The following is a 16445-nucleotide window of genomic DNA, read 5'->3' as shown; positions in this document are numbered from 1 at the left end:
TTATGCAGAAGCCTATCTTCTGAAGGACAGCTAGCCTGTTAGCAAGAAATAGCATGCTGTGTTTTATAATTCCGCTTACTTTTTTCTGTTATGGAGGTTCAGACTCGGGATTTTGGCTGGCTTGCTCACAGCTAGTGTTCTCCTCTCGAGGCCTCTGACCTGGCTTTCTGCTGGGTCATGGAGGTGAGTCTCACGGACTTGTCTGCCTAGGCTGTTTTCACGATGAGATTCCCCAACACATCAGCCTCCCACATTACTAGGATTGTAAGTGTGAGCCACCAGTGCCTCGTTTCTAACCTCCTGGCCTTGCTGTTGTTCTACCTGCATTTCACATATCCCCACTAGGAAACCGTGAAGGACTACTGTTTGAGGGGAGCTTCCTGGGGTCAAGTGGCCTCCGTTGAGAAGAGCGCCAGCTGGGCTTCCACAGATCCAACTGCCAGGATTCTGCTTATGTGCTCGGCACAGCCATCTCCTAGAATTTGTACACCTATCTCTCTAGTTATGTTTCAAGGACCCTTTCTTCTACTTCCCTCAGAATGAACAAAAATCTCTGACCTAAGCATGTAAGCCCTTCTAGTAGGGTAAGGAGAGTCAATACATAATCTCAAAAAACCAAGCTTTCGTTACATTTCTGCCCTAGTATTCTTTTCCTGAAGTTTTGGGTTCTAGAAATAAAGGTCAAGATTATTGACAAGCTATTGTTGCTTCAATTCCACCATACCTGGGCTCTAAGTAATGAACACAAAGCCTTCTTCCTGCTTGAGGGCAGAAAGGAAAGGGTGAAATACAAGGAGAAAAGCAAGTTAAACATAAACATGTTAACATCTAAAAATATTTTGCCACATTTGAAAGATGAGAGAGTTGAATTCATTACAGGGGTTCCATTGGGTAAAGGAATTGTTCTTGAAAGTGGGGTTTCTGTAGTTGCAGGGCCCAAGTTGGACCTAGGCTCTCAGAACTCTCTGATGTCATCACTGAGGTCAGAGAACCCGGCTGTGGGCCTGGTGACCTTTGAACCTTAACAGCCCTGCACTGTACTGAGCTCTGGCAGGTGGCTGGTTCACAAAGCCAAAGCCCTCTGAGTTCTTCAACCATCCAGAGCCTTGGCTATTTTTATTTGTATTGAATCATATCAACCGATTTCCTGACAGTCAAGAAAAGCCAATCTGTAGGAAGAAAGGGAGATAGACACCATACTAAACATCCTCTAAGGGACTTTGGTAGCTGGTACTATGAAACGAAGACAAAAGAGAAAACACTTGGAAAATGAAGAGTCCCAGGAAGCTGATGAGAAGGGAGGAGGTATGTGCTGGGCAGCTTTTCTGGGAGCAGGGATGCTAGACAGCCCTCCCTTCTCTAGGAAGGCAGGACTGAGCAGAATGGTACTGGTGAGTCAGAGAGGGGCCTGGCATCTGGTGATGCAGCTGATCCTTAGGATAGAAAATCCAAATGCCCCTGAGGCGCTAGACTCCAGAGGTCACTGCTTCCCACCTTGGAGGTGCAGCTTCCCCCCAGAGGTCACTGCTTCCCACCTCAGAGGTGCAACTTCCCCCAGAGCTCACTGCTTCCCACCTCGGAGATGCAGCTTCCCCCAGAGTTCACTGCTTCCCACCTCGGAGATGCAGCTTCCCCCAGAGGTCACTGCTTCCCACCTCGGAGATGCAGCTTCCCCCAGAGGTCACTGCTTCCCACCTCGAAGATGCAGCTTCCCCCAGAGGTCACTGCTGCCCACCTTGAAGATGCAGCTTCTCCAGAGGTCACTGCTGCCCACCTCGGAGATGCAGCTTCTCCAGAGGTCACTGCTTCCCACCTCGGAGATGCAGCTTCTCCAGAGGTCACTGCTTCCCACCTCAGAGGTGCAGCTTCTCCAAGTTGCCTCCTCCTCTCTCATTCTGTTTGCTATGTACCTGGGATCACTGAATGAGCACTGTGAACCAGAACTTTGAGTTGTCCTGTCCCTTATAGGGATGTGGAAAAGAGTAGGCTAATGGGTGAAGATCTTGTTGAGAAATACACTGATACATGGCATGCTTTTAAGAAGGTACATTGAAATTAGTCCAGGGATGATATCATACTGAAAACCTGGAGATTTTATACCTTCAAGGTATAATGTACAAAATCTACTGGTCAATCAGTTTGTGAATGCACAGGTTGGGGGTTTCCCTGAGAAATAGTAAACTGGGGTAGGGTACCTCACAGAGAGCGTGATCTAATAGATGGAGCAAGGCTTTTCAGGAATCTGAGGCAATCAAAGAACATTGAGAGCTGCCAACTCACTGCACAGGTTTCATGTTAACTGCATATATTAGATGTAAACCCAAAAGGTGGAAGTCAAGAAGAATGGAGTCTGGCCCACTGAACCAGCTCGAAGTTTCTGCTCAAATTAGAGCCCTGCATTTTCTATGGTGTCCAAGGTCCTGAAGAATACAGGATGAACCAGGCCAGAGAGGTGTGAAGTGCAGGCAAACTTGCAGGGGACTGGACATACAGCCATGGCTGAGACAGTTCTCCTTTTGCTAACCTTTGGAATTGTGCATGTGTGTATGTCCTCTCAACTCTTTCCTCTCTCTAAATACAGGTCAAATGTTCTAACACGCCACAACTATTACACAATGTGTAGCAACCCTAGGACCAGTCTGCACAATACCCACTGAGGCATAATTTGCTTCTATTCCTTAAATAAAACATAATGTCCATGCTGGACATGGTGGCAAATGACTGTGATCTCAAATACCCAAAAGCTGGTTCAAGGCCAGCTTGGGCAAAGGGTTAGTGAGATCCTATTTTAACAGGAAAGTTGAGCATCCTAGTATGTACCTGTAATCCCAGCTACATAGGTAGCATAGGTGGGAGAATCATGGTCCTAGGCTCGCTGGGAGGGTGGGATGGGGAGGGGAGAGCAGGGAGCGGAGGAAGAACACAAGGCACTAAGAGAAAAAAGTAAATTAAAAAGTGCTGGGTTGAGTATCAAGTTGTAGAGTGCCTGCCTAGCAAGTAGACACACAAAGTTCAAGCCTAGTACTGCCATTTTTACACACACACACACACACACACACACACACACACACACACACACTCCTGCTAAGCTTGAATTTCAGATAAACCACAAATGATTTCTTTTAAAGATGAGTTTGTTCTGAATGTTGTATGGAATGTATTGGTTCTAAAATCATTTGTAATTTATTTGAAATTCAAATTGCAATAGGAATCAGGTATTTTTGTTTGTTAAGTCTGGTAACTATGAGTTGACCTATCATATATGTATGTTTCTGCTTAGTGCCTGTCTTTCCAGGTTAAACTAGAATGTCCAGTTAGAAGGTGGGTTTTATCTGGCCTAATATCCCAAACACAGAGTAGGGAATACTGCCTGGTATGTAGCAGCAGTTTACTAAATGCTAATTTGGTAAGTGGATGAGTACATATCAGAAATAGTATTTATATTTGTTGATCCTGAGCTGTGAATACAGAGCATACACAAAAATCTCCACAGACCCAGACAAGAACTTCCACTCTATGCACTGCAGTACCCCTTGCTTATCAAAGGTTTCCATGTGAGCCATCCATATTCAGTCAGCACACAGACTGACATTCCTAACAAGACACTGATAAGATGGCCTTTGATTATGATGAAATACTGGAGAGGCCTCCTCTGCCTCTGAATACTTCTCCTGTGTTTCTTTTCCATGCAAGCTCGGCCATGGCAGAAAGGGCTCCTCGGGTGTGAGGCCCTTTGGACATATGGCTCTTGGAGTAATGGTGGAGGCTTGTAGATTCAAGCACAAGGATGAGAGGAAGCTCAGGACAGTTGGAGGTGGGCAGTGCTCTGCAGAGGAGTCAAGCTAGGGCTCCAAGCTGTAAAGGCACACAGATGGAAGCTTGGTGGAACAGACCAGCAGCCCTGGCACGGCCATGGTTGGAGTTAGGGGAAGTAGCCAGGAGGATCTGGACCAAATGTCAGGCCAAGTGAGCAGATGAAACATCTTTGCAGGAACTATATTTTGCCTTTGTCCTTGACAACTAGAAAAGGACAAAAGGACTTTGTCACATCGTACCTGTATAGCTAACGTGCAATGATTTTCCACACAGGTGTGTTTAGTTTCGGCACACACAGTAACACTCAAATGTGCGATACTGTGCTACTCTACACCATACCCCCAACATTCCACAAACAACATACCAAATGGGCCACAGGATCTTACCCTTGTTCCGTGCAGTCCACAGTGCTGCAAACCACGGGTCATACTCTCATGTATCAATAGCCTTACAACCCAAATGTCACCTCAGCACCATCAACAAATCCCAAGCTCATCATGCAACTGCATCACACTGGCCCCTCTGCACAGCACACATTTATACCCACACTCCTTTAGCTGCCTGGGGCTCTGGGCATCTTCTCATGCTTCTAATTTCTTTCTCCAGGATGCCAAAGAATACAACAAGATAGTCCCCAGGCCAGATCACCTACAGCTCAGGTTCAGGAGCAAGGAGAGATTCCTACATCTTCACAGCATGTTTCCTCATCCCATTCATCCTATCAGACCTGTGTGTCTTCCCTGCCTTTAAACAAAGAGGAAAAGGGCATGAAAATATACTACATGCAGGTACAAATGATAAAAGGTGTGGCTGTCTCCTGGGAGAGAGAAGAAACCTCAGAGACCCTAGAGAAGCAGCCACGGATGGAGGAAACAATGCTTCTGGGAAGTGTGCGGGTGGGAACTCCACCTTCAGATGTGTCGACCAGAAACCTCCTGTCTGACAGTGAGCCTGGTGGGGAGGAGAAAGAATATGAGGAGAAGGCAGAGTCAGACAGCACACCGGGGTCACCCGTATTGGAGGAGAGACCCAGAGCCAAGACACCTGACTGGCTGGTGACCATGGAGAATGGCTTTAGGTGCATGGCTTGCTGTCGTGTTTTTGCCACCATGGAGATCCTTCGAGAACACGTGCAATATGGAATCAGGGAGGGCTTCAGCTGCCACGTCTTCCATCTCACCATGGCTCAACTGATAGAAAATGTGGAATCCGAGAGCACCCAAGTGGATGAAGAGGAGGAGGAGGAGGAAGACAGACTAGGAGAGGAGAATGAGGAGCGGCAGCCCACAGGGGAAGAGGTTGGACTGAAGAGATCGTGGAGCCAATGCCCAGGCTGTGTGTTTCACTCTCCAAAGGACAGGAAGTGAGCAAGGGCTGGGCATACTGACGGGCCAGTGACTTTTCCAAGACAGTGTCTTCCCTCTAATCTAGACTTGGGCCTCTGTGAGGGGGAGACAAATTCCCTAGTGTGGGGAATAAGATGCCGGAAGAGATGCCCTCTGCTTCTGCTCAGGCACCTCCCGTGACTGTATGTTCTGGTTTGTCCGGAACTTTCCAGCTTGTGTACAGAGTTCAGGCAATCAGTTAGGAGCAGCAGAACTGTCTACTTTGTTAACTAAGAAGTGTCTTTTTTTTCCCCTTTCACATAGCAAGTGAGAATTATGGGCCAGAAGACCCTGGAAGTTGGGGAGCCCTTCTCTTGAGAGAGGTAAGGCTATCTGCTGCTGAGTCTACAGCTCCAGGGTCACAGGAATGGAGTGGAAGGGTGCAGGGCTGGGTTAACCTGGTGATTCTGCTGCCGGGCCATCTTTACTAAAATGAGGAGGTGGCGAGTACTGCCTGGGAACTTTCTCAGTATCTCAACTTTAAGAAGAAATACTGCACAGAGAGGAGAGAAAAGAGAGAAAGATGTTCAACCTAACTTCAGGTCAGGACTGGCCTGGAGAGAACAAGGCCCCCCAAATCAGAGGTTTGTGTCTGTGAGTCTTCAGTCTGCACTGGGATCTCATTGGTCCATGGACACTGTGGGGGTACAGAGAAGTGCAGCAGTGAGGTCTCAAGAAACCTAGGAAAGTTCTAGAACCTTTGTCTTGCTGTATTGAGTCTGAAAATGAACTTACTGTGAAAGCATGGCCCTAGCTTTAAGATTAACTGTACAAGGTAGCTGAGCAGCTGAGCTACCATCACTTCTGGTCTCTTCCTTTGTGCCTTATGTATTTCCTCATTTCCAGGGAGAAGAGAGAACCATGAAGACAGAAGAAGACAGAAACCAATAGTGTAGAGGAGGATGCCGTGGACCAATACTCAGTCTAACATGCAAACATATGCAATAAATCTTCTTTTCCACACCTTGCCTGAAGATATTATTTAATCAAAGAATCAGTGCATCCACTTGACTCTCTAGTAGTTTGCAAATGAGGTCTCATGTCAGCACTAAAGAGGTCTAGCTGCACTTTCCAGAGAAGTCCTCAATACTCAGGCTCCAAGGGTTAATCAGGATTCTAATGTGTGACTACCTTACATAGGACACCAAATAAGCTACATGGAGTACAAAAGAAGCAAAGGAGCAACAGCAGGCACTGTGGGTCATGCTGAAAGCCCTGAGTGGAGTTTGCTGGAGAAAGGAACTTTGGAGGTCTAGAGAGGGGACTGTTAGGTGCAGCTTCACAGGGAGACATCAAGCCAGAAAGGAAAGTTCTTCATCTTGGAGCTACCTGAGGAGTGGCCTGTCTCTGAGATGGTGGGACTGCCTCAAAAGCATTTGTGAAGAGGCCAGAGGACCACAATGTGTGCTTGGGGAAAAAGTTGGCTATATTAAGAGTCTGAGATGATAAACTCCAAGATTCTAGTTTGACAGTCATGTTTTGATTTTTTTTGTGCCAGTACTGGGGCTTGAACTCAGGGCCTAGGCACTGTCCTAGCTTACTCAAGGTTAGCACTCTACCACTTGAGCCACAGCAATGATTTTGGCTGAACCCAAGGCTTCCTGCATGCTAGGCAAGCTCTTACCACTAGGCCACGCTTCGGGCCCATGTTTTGATTTTTAAACACCCCTATTCTGGTCTTTCAAGGTTTGACTTCAGTGCCTCTGAACTTTATCATCATATCACTGGAACAACAGAAAGGTAAGAGGCACTGAGGAGTGACTTTGATAAACAGGTTGTCCATAGTCTCCCCACAGAGAGAGAGAGAGGGGTGGGGAGAGAGGGAGAGAGGGAAAGAGACAAAGAGAGACAAAGAGAGACAGAGAGAGACAGAGAGAGACAGAGAGAGACAGAGAGAGACAGAGAGAGACAGAGACAGAGAGAGACAGAGACAGAGAGAGACAGAGCAAGACAGAAAGAGAAGGGTAGCATGTCTCCCTATTCTGAGCAGATGGCAGACAGACCTTAGAGGATTCATGGAGTTAGAAGAAAATGATTTGAAGCTCAAGAGATTTTTGTTCTCATGTTAAACAGACATGTCTCATATAGTCTGTTGAGAGCCTGTAAGGATCCTTTTGGGAGACTTAATTGAATCGATACAGTCCCAGTGATCTGGTCCCAGTTGTTTGTATTTCCACAGTGATAAACTTGCTTCCTAACTGGTTTTAAATTCTCAATCTGAGATTTAAATCTACCACCTAATGGCACCTTTAATTATTGCTCCAATTAACTCAGATTTGGGACTTATCCTTCCTGCTGATACTGCTTCCAGGAGATTCTGCTCACTAATTAATCATTCACAGGGAGAAGTCAAAGAGCTTCAGCCTGTTATTGATATGCACAAGAGCCTATCTCATGCACAGATAAGCCCTAGTCTTGATCATTCTGTAGGGCTTGAAGCCTGTGACCTAATGATTTTCTGAGCTAGACAGGTACAGACATAATGCAATTCCTTGCTGTAACACCTCTAACAACAAACTACGATACGAACTGCAAGCAGTCTGAAGTTGTCAAGTACATCCTTTATTTTCATTTTTATTGTAAAGATGGTATTCAGAGGGGCTACAGTTACACAAGTCAGATCATGAGTACATTTATCTTTGAATTATCACCCTGTCCTTCATTTTCTCACAGTTTTACCCCTCCAAAGCCCCCTCCTCTACAAGTTGTACAGTTAATTCTCAACATAGTATCTAGCGAGTATCACTGCTGAATTAGTTCACTCTTTGTCTCACCATTTTAAGAGCACAGCTTTTAATTTAAGGTAGTAGTAGGATCTGAGTAGAGCAGAAGTAACCAAATCTGAAAACCCACTCAAATAGACAACAGAGGCAAGTGAGAACAGCATGCGAGTCTTTCCCCAGGACATGCCCGCCCAGAAATTCCTCAATGCTACGCCATATCTGTAGATTTTAAGTTTACTAGGTTATGCTGCATTTTCTTTAGTCAGTTGTTTTTCTCATCATTTTGTTCTTTAACAATGGTTGATACATTCCAAAAATGTTGTATCCAACTTTTATTTTGGCACAAGGAATCTTTGTCATTTGTGAATGGAAATTTTTTATACTACGTTTCAAAATTTTTTGTTGCATATTTAAAGTTGTAATCTTCTATCTACCAGTTTTGCTGAAATGATTCAGGTATAATAATGCTACAGGTCTCCACTTAGAAATCCATTTTACTTTACTAAACTTTTATGATGACTTGGGTGCATTGCCAACCTAAGGAAGAAGTACGGCTAAGGAAGCTTCTCCAGTCATTGTCTCCCCACAGGCATTACAGCTCAAGCACCATCAACGCCAGGCATCCTTTCAGCTAACATGAATGCTGACTGCTTCTTTGCCAAGCACAGGTTTAAACTTACACACATTCTTTCCACTTTCTAGATGAGAGTCACTAAAATATATAATTAGATAGTGGTGTTGATCCTAAATAGCACCCAAGCCAAGGAAAACTCATTTTCTTAAATTCTCCTGGAAAGATACCTGATGGAGCCCACATCCTATACTAAATCATTTATTATACTGTATAATGAGAGACTCACCATTCTCTGCAGTTTGTAGTCTCTCTTATCAGAGTAAGTCAACAAATCAAACTTTACACAACTACTGAAATATTCCTGATAATCTTTTCTTTTGATGCAGAGATCATTCAAACTCATACTTCAGTAGGACACACACATTCCTACTGAGCCGAGCATAGCAGTTGTGGCCAGAACGGAAATATACAATTTAAAAATCATAGTGCAGGGGCTATATACTCTATTGACATAATGTTTTATTACACAGATTAGTATGCTTCTAGGACATACAAATCCTCAGCTTAATTTTAATTATGTTCTAAAAACCTAAGTGCCAGGGGCTGGGAGTTTGGCCTAGTGATAGAGTGCTTGCCTAGCATGCACAAAGACCTGGGTTTGATTCCTCGGAACCATATACATAAAAAAAGATGGAAGTGGTGCTGAGGCTCAAGTGGTAGAACTCTAGACTTGAGAAAGTCCAAGGATAGTGCTCAGGCCCTGAGCTCAAGCCCAGGACTGGCAAAAAGAAAAAAAACAACAACACATAAAAACCTAAGTGCCAATGATTGTTTATAGAGATTCCCTTCTTAAATACTTGTTCATTAAACATGACATTTGAAATATGTAAAAATCAATGTTAATAAAATCTTAAAAAAAAAACCCAAAACATGAAGTGCTGAGGGCAGGCACTTGGAATATAAGAATTGAGTGCATACTAGTTCTTTTTGTGTGGCAACTCTTATTTTAAGTGTCAGGGAGATGGGAATGGAAAGCAAGGAAGGGAGCTGGGCAGACAAAGAGAATAGTGGGAATAAAAACAAGCTATGCAGGAGTAAATTAGAAAAAGTGTTAAGTATACCTCCTACAATGAAACCATTTCTCAAAGAATGTTTCATCATTATCCTTCTACATCAGTCCTTGAAATGCATATGCCTGAGTCTCATCCCTACTAAATATGACTCTGACTATGAGACTGTCTTATTGATGATGTAATTGTAAAGTGAAATTATTCTTTTCTTCCCCTCAGAGACAAGATTTTGCTATACAGCCCAGGCTGCCCTTGAATTCATGAACCCTCTACCTTAGTTTATTAAGTGCTGGCATTGAAAGAATTAAACTGGTACTACCCTTACCCCAAGGGAAGAGCTAGAACTGATGGATGAAAGGGACACGATGTAAACTTTATTATACAGAAAAATTGTCTCCTCAACCTACATTCTAATAATATAGCTCTCTGTCCCTTAAGGGTAGCCTCATGTATAAAATAGGAGTACACTATCTTCTACATGCTCCCAAAGTTAGCATTTGATGTGCTGAGGCTATCAAAGGTAAAGTTCATATGACTTGATATTGGTGTACTGAAACTGTTCAATAAATATGGCCAAAAATTCACACTTACTGACATAAAAATAACTATCCTCTAATTTTACTGACTATATGTAACTAGAAGTTACACCATGAACTAGCCATCTGAAGTTCAAGCTGGAAGACATGTTTTTCAATGGAGTTTCTAGAACATAACCCCCTCCCCCCGCCATGTCTGCTGGGACTCACAAGGACTATATAAGTTGAATATAAAATTCATGAACATCTGGAAGCCTGCTAATTGCAGACATAAAACAAGGAATCAAAGAGCTTCTTTCTGGCTCATATGTCTTTAAGAGGCAAAAATCACTTTCCATGGCACAAGTCTGCAGCCATAATTGATAGAATGTTGAGATGGCACATTTTAAAATATGTGTTTCCTCAGATCCAATCAAGTCTCATGACATTGGAGTCATAAATCTGCATGTCTGTCTAGGGTAAAATAAAATAAATCCCTAAATCCATGATAATAAGAGAGGCAGTGCCAAAGTTTAAATACAGTAAGCAGATACCATGCTGGGCTGCTTTGAACAAATGAGATAAAATAATTCCCTAACAAAGAAATCTAATTTAAGGGCATGAGGGAAGATCTCCAACAAGAAATATTAGTACAAGAAGTTTTAGTACAAGAGCACACAAACCCCAGATAAGAGTATACTCAACTAAAGCCAACACTGAAAAATTAGAAACACTTCTGCAAAAACACTTCTCTTAATAAGAAGAAATGATAATTTTGTAATAGGTATGGCCTGCTCTTCCTGTGATTTTTGCCTCTTAAGGATATATGAGCCAGAAAGAAGCTCTTTGATTCCTTGTTTTATGTGGCATTATGTCTGCAATTAGCAGGCTTCCAGAAGTTCTAGTCTTGAAGGGACCGAATTCCCCTGATACCCCAGCCATCACCACAACATATCCAACCAACCTTCTACCATGCTTGGCCCAGGAAGCTGAGATTGTAATTGTAAACTAACATACCATGCCAAGCTTGCTGGTTAAATTGGGTCTCATCAACCTTTTGTTTGGGCTGGCCTCAAACTGTGATCCTCTCAATCTCTGCCTCCCAAGTAGCTGAGATTATAGGCATGGTCACTAAGCTTGTCTTTATTTTACTCTGCTTTTGGTGACTTCTGTGCTGAAGGCCAGGAAGGACTTGCCCAAGCTCTCGGAGTGATCTCACTTGAGCTGTCTCTGGCATCTCTGCTGATACCTCTCTGTGCTGTGGGAGTTGTAGGGATGATAATCATACTCTTGTGTCTACACTTTCCCTGAGTCAGGAAGATGAATATCAAAACTGAACTCTGTTAGTGATAATGAAGTTTGAAAATAACAATTAGGTTTAGGTTTATAATACAGTTCATCCTGACTTGAATTTAATTCCACCTACTGCCCAGATCCCTCTGCTCCAGGGACAGCTCAAACACAGCAAACTTCCTCCTCTGTTTGTTCTATACAGGTTGATATAAAGAAAATGAAAAACAAAAAAGAGAAACCCTACAGGGAGCAAAACTGATCAGGCATTGTACTTTCACCAAATTGATCTCCCAGAGCCCATCCAGAGGGTCCTGGAAGGAGACAAGGAAGCAGAGGAAGCCGGGTGGTGATTTCCCCATATCACTGCTTATGGAGATTAGGGTACTTCCATGTCCTGGTCATGGAACAACAGGGACTAAGTTCCTATCTTGCGGTGGGCTGACTCCCACACACATACTTGGGTAACTGGAATTACGGCTAGGTCCCCATCCATATTTGGGTAGTTGGGAGTAGGCGTTAAGTCCCCATCCCGTATTGGGTAGTGGGGAGTTGGCATTAAGTTCTTCCCTGTGTATTTGGTTAGCTGGGAGTAGGTGTTAAATCCCCATCCCATATTTAGGTAATGAGGAATAGGGCTAAGTCCCCACATACATACATAACTCTGTCTTCCTTCCTCTTCTCCTATGTTGTTTAGTAAGGAAATAGTCAATGAAGGGGTCACCTCACTCACCAGGAAAAGATGGGTCTCAGGGCATTTCCCTTCTAAGTTCACAAGTCTTCCCACCATGATTCCCCTGGCCCAGTGTAGCTTTTCCCCGTGAAGGACAAAATAAGAGAACAGCGCACTAAATTATTCTGGATCTCTGTGGGCTTTAGACTAAAAATGTCTGGCCTGTTTTGATTCCTATTCTTTTTTCCTTTTTCCAGTCTTGGGCTTGAGCTCAGGGCCTGAGCAGTCCTTGGACTTTTCTCAAGGCTAGAGCTCTACCACTTGAGCCTCAGCATCACTTCCAGCTTTTTTCTATGTATGTGGTACATACATGCTAGGCAAGCACTCTACCACTAGACCACACTCCCAAGCCCTTGATTCCATTTCTTAACTGTGTGAAGCCTCCCTGCCCGACACTTTCCACTAGACCACAGAACGTGATCCAGCAGAAGCTCAGCCATTCCCCTGCATCGACAACATACAAATTACCCAAAGCAGAATGTGAACAGAGATGAACTCTCCCCTATGAGGTGCTTGGTAAAGACTTAAGTCCAATTCACATGGAGGCCTGGCCTATGGAGTACAGTGAGATAATAAGATTAGATTTCTTTTTTTCCTGAACATTTCCCTTGTTTTTTCTAGTATAAGCCCCAGTTGCACTGCTTTGTTCCATAGGAATGGATGTTTTTCCTCACTGGTCCCACTACCTATAAAGTAGAGAGTTAACTGAGAACGTAAAGTTGTTAGAATAGTTCCAGGTCTAGGAATCCTAACCCAATTTTAAAAAAAGTATGGGGGCGGGGGGAGGAGGAATACAATGCATAGTCTATGGAAACTGAGGGGAGGGGTGCAGTTGAGAGGGATGCACTGTGCTTATAAACTGATTTGTTGAATGAAAAACTCTTTGAATAACTACTTAAGAACATAATTTAAAAAAAAACTATGCCTAGAACTAGTGTTGCCCCAAATCATGGAATGTTCTAGGTGCTAAGGAGAAGCTTAATTTCTACTGTGTGAGACTTCGGTGTGGCCACTGTTGCTTGTTCATGGTCTAAACCCAGCAAATTGTGAAGTTTTTCCTATGAGAGATAGTGTTTGATAAAAGTGGAAGGAAAGAAAGTCCACGTTCACATTTTCTGTCTTTGGTTAGAAATTCAGACTTTCTAGATGCAAGCCTGTTGTACAGGAATGATGTCTATCTTGTTTTCAAAGGTCTCAGGCATGCCAAACTTATATACAGGAAAGGCCCTTGTTCTCCCTCACCTGGTCTTCTGCAGGGCATCTTACTTCAGCTTCTAAATGTTCTAAACTTACACCAACAGCTTTTTCTGTGGCATTAGTCTGCACCAGCGATGGTTTCTGATGCTTTATTTCTATATGCTCTTATATTCTGAAAAGGCTCAAAATAGTTTAGCTTGTTTCTTAAATTGATTCTGTTCCTTCTCAACTGTACAGGTAGCTGTAAATTTCCTGAGATTCTGTATCAGAGGGGAGCATGTTAGATGTGTCAGATGTGTGGGGAATCAGGCTGTGTTTGGTGTGTCCATGTCACTGCTTACTTCCAGTCTTTATTTCCTAAGTTGCTTATACTTGAGAGAGGATAAGCTTCATCCTCACAATAACTGAATCACCTGGAAATGCTGTCATTTCAATTTAGGCAGAGTTATTGGTTACCCTCTTTCAAATCTGTCCAACATGGTTAGTATATATCAAAGACTATCTGCTTTTAAGAGGATTTCTTGGGACTGGGAGTTTGGCTTAGTGGTAGAGTGCTTGCCTAGCACGCACAAAGACCCAGGTTCGATTCCTCAGTGTCATATACACAGAAAAAGCTGGAAGTGGTGCTGTGGCTCAAGTGGTAGAATTCTAGCCTTGAAGGCCCAAGAATAGTGCTCAGGCACTGAACTCAAGCCCAGGCCTGGCAAAAAAAAAACTAGAATTTCTTTGCAAAATTTATTAGATGTGACCATGTTTGTGAGACTGTTTAGGAAAAAGGTGAGAAAAAGAGAATGACTTGGGAGGGGGTAAATAAAATTAAAACATAGTATATCTCTGTATGAAGATGATAAAAGGAATCCTACTGAAAGCTATTGAAAAATAAGTGCGAGGAAAAAGAGCAAAAGTAAAACATGTTGTGTGTGAAATACACAGTAAAACTCCTTTGTACAATCATTTTTAAACTAAGAAATTTTTCTTGAATTACAAAAAAAGCCATTGCAGAGCCAGGCACTGGTGGCTCACGCCTGTAATCCTAGCTACCCAGGAGGCTGAGAGCTAAGGACCAAGGTTCAAAGCCAGCCTGGGCAAGAAAGTCCATGAGACTCATCTCCAATTAACCATCAGAAAATTGGAAGTGGCGCTGTGGCTCAAGTAGAGAGCTAGCCATGAGTTGAAGAGCAAAAGGCAGAGCCCAAGGCCGAGTGTAAGCCCCATGACCAAAAAAATCCATTGCAAAAGCAAAATGCGTGAACTAATGTTTTGTGACTGACATTTTAAACTTTGGATTCATTTTATTTCTCTTGGTTTTTGAAACTAAACACTATAGAATGACATTTATTTTTATCATTTGCTCCTTTACAAATGTCTCAAAATATCTAGGGGAAAAACAGAATCTGAGTCTTTGAAATTACATGTTTCATTATGATACGATCATCATTTCAGATCGCATATGGATGAGGGTCACAAACAATGTACAACTTATGTGGTTCTGAGTGGTGAGTTAGCTCCTCTGGGGTGCTGAATAAACCGGAGAATCACAGAAACAGGAATGGAACTGGGGCAGCTTATCTAGGACTGCATTTATATTCTGGACATAAAATACATACTAGGTATGTGTAGTCCAAGTGGACGTAGCTGCCTTTACAAACTAAGAAATACAATAATTACTGCGTAAGTATTCCGCCCACCAATGCTTATTAAGTATGTATGCTCAGGCTCCATTTTGATGCCAGCCGAGCCAGAAGCAAAAGTATTCTTTTGCTTGGAGAGAGGTCAGCAGTGTTCTTGAGATGTTGGCAGTATTTGCCTTTATTCAATTGGCTTAGCAGCAGCAGGAAGACCTGGACTTTCAAGCCATTAAGAGTTAAGCAATTTTAACATGCTGTTTGGGCATATAAACAGAAATCCAGAAAACTGATTACATTTGGATAGAAGGAAGATAGATAGTCTACAGTAGATAGGAGTACTATGTGTGCAGTTTTGTCAGGTGGTGATTTTATGGATGCTAACTTATTCCAAGAAACATATGTTCCAAAAGTATAGCAAAATGAAGAATTGCTCTTCCATCTACATACACCTAGGTACACACACACACATACATATAATATTCATGCACACTAACAGGTTATAATCGCATACAATTTTTGCTTTCATTTCTAATATTCTGAAAGTGAGGAAATAATTGTTTCACCTACATAAAAGTTGATTTAGTTGTTGTAAAAAGGGGCTTCAACTCAGTATGTTACTTCATGAGTACAATACACATGGATCAGTGTCACCCCTTCTCTTGTTCTCCCCCATCCCCACATCTATGCCAAACCTACCCATTCCCTCAAGTTACCAGGCTCCATTTTCAGGCATGGACTTTAAGTCTTATGTGTGTATTAATTCATCACTCCTTTTCCACCCACTCCTACAAGCTGATTCTTATTAGGCTTTTAATATGGCAACACATTCAAAAGTATGATAATGATAAAAAAGTATACTTCACGACAAGAGCAATGATAAAATACAAGTCATACCACTTGGCTTTGTACCAAACCCAGGGCCTTTGCCATGCAAGCAAAGTACTCCATCACAGAACCAACCCTCACCAGCTCCAAATTTCTTTTCCCTTTCTTTCCTCTTTTGTTTTCTTTTATTTCTGGTATGTATCATTAGGCCTAAATTTATAGAACAGACATGTTAGCTGAAGCATTCTAGTTTTAGCAATCCTAGTCATGAGAAGAAATAGCATATTATATTCCACTTAATTTCTATTATCAATCTTGAAAGGAGTGGCATAAAAATACCAAGTTAAATTTATTTTTAGCTATCTTTTAGTTTTCTATCACTTATAAAAAAGAAAAATAAAGCGTAACAATTATTTCCACCACCAAAAAGTTGTAATGATTGTAAAATAAAATCTTCACAAATACTAAAATGTGACAAATCTCTAAGATAGAATTTAACAGAATGACTTCTAGTCGTAAGAATCTATGAAAAAGTAGTTAAAACCTTGGACCAACCATGTTGGTAAGCAAATTTAAAAACTCATTAAAATAAAGTCAAGCAAATCAAAGTAAGAATTCAAAATGGCCTGAAGCAGGGTTATAAGTTATTTCAATTCTTGATTAGAGTGGGCTGAAATGACTATTGCACA

General features: G+C 42.5%; 1 protein-coding gene across 2 annotated transcripts; it reads left to right on the top strand.

Annotated features, from left to right (window-relative positions):
- Positions 1 to 1026: 1026 nt before the first annotated feature.
- On the top strand, positions 1027 to 6132 carry Fam170a (family with sequence similarity 170 member A). 2 transcript variants are annotated; one of them, XR_016533694.1, is made up of 4 exons: positions 1027 to 1305; positions 4423 to 5179; positions 5466 to 5524; positions 6048 to 6075. XR_016533694.1 is itself a non-coding variant. In XM_090325379.1 (4 exons), exons 1-4 carry the CDS (start codon positions 1236 to 1238, stop codon positions 6090 to 6092), a joined length of 927 nt encoding a protein of 308 aa, XP_090181505.1. In that variant the 5' UTR covers positions 1027 to 1235; the 3' UTR covers positions 6093 to 6132. The 2 variants fall into 2 exon arrangements, 1 of the variants encoding a protein (XP_090181505.1); XM_090325379.1 differs by having other exon boundaries at positions 5470 to 5524; positions 6048 to 6132.
- The last annotated feature ends 10313 nt before the right edge of the window (positions 6133 to 16445 follow it).

The sequence above is a fragment of the Megascapheus bottae genome, chromosome 38, assembly GCF_031878675.1.
Source record: "Megascapheus bottae isolate mThoBot1 chromosome 38, mThoBot2.hap1, whole genome shotgun sequence".
NCBI classification, from domain to species: Eukaryota; Metazoa; Chordata; class Mammalia; order Rodentia; family Geomyidae; genus Megascapheus; species Megascapheus bottae.
This window is presented reverse-complemented; position numbering and strand designations above follow the sequence as displayed.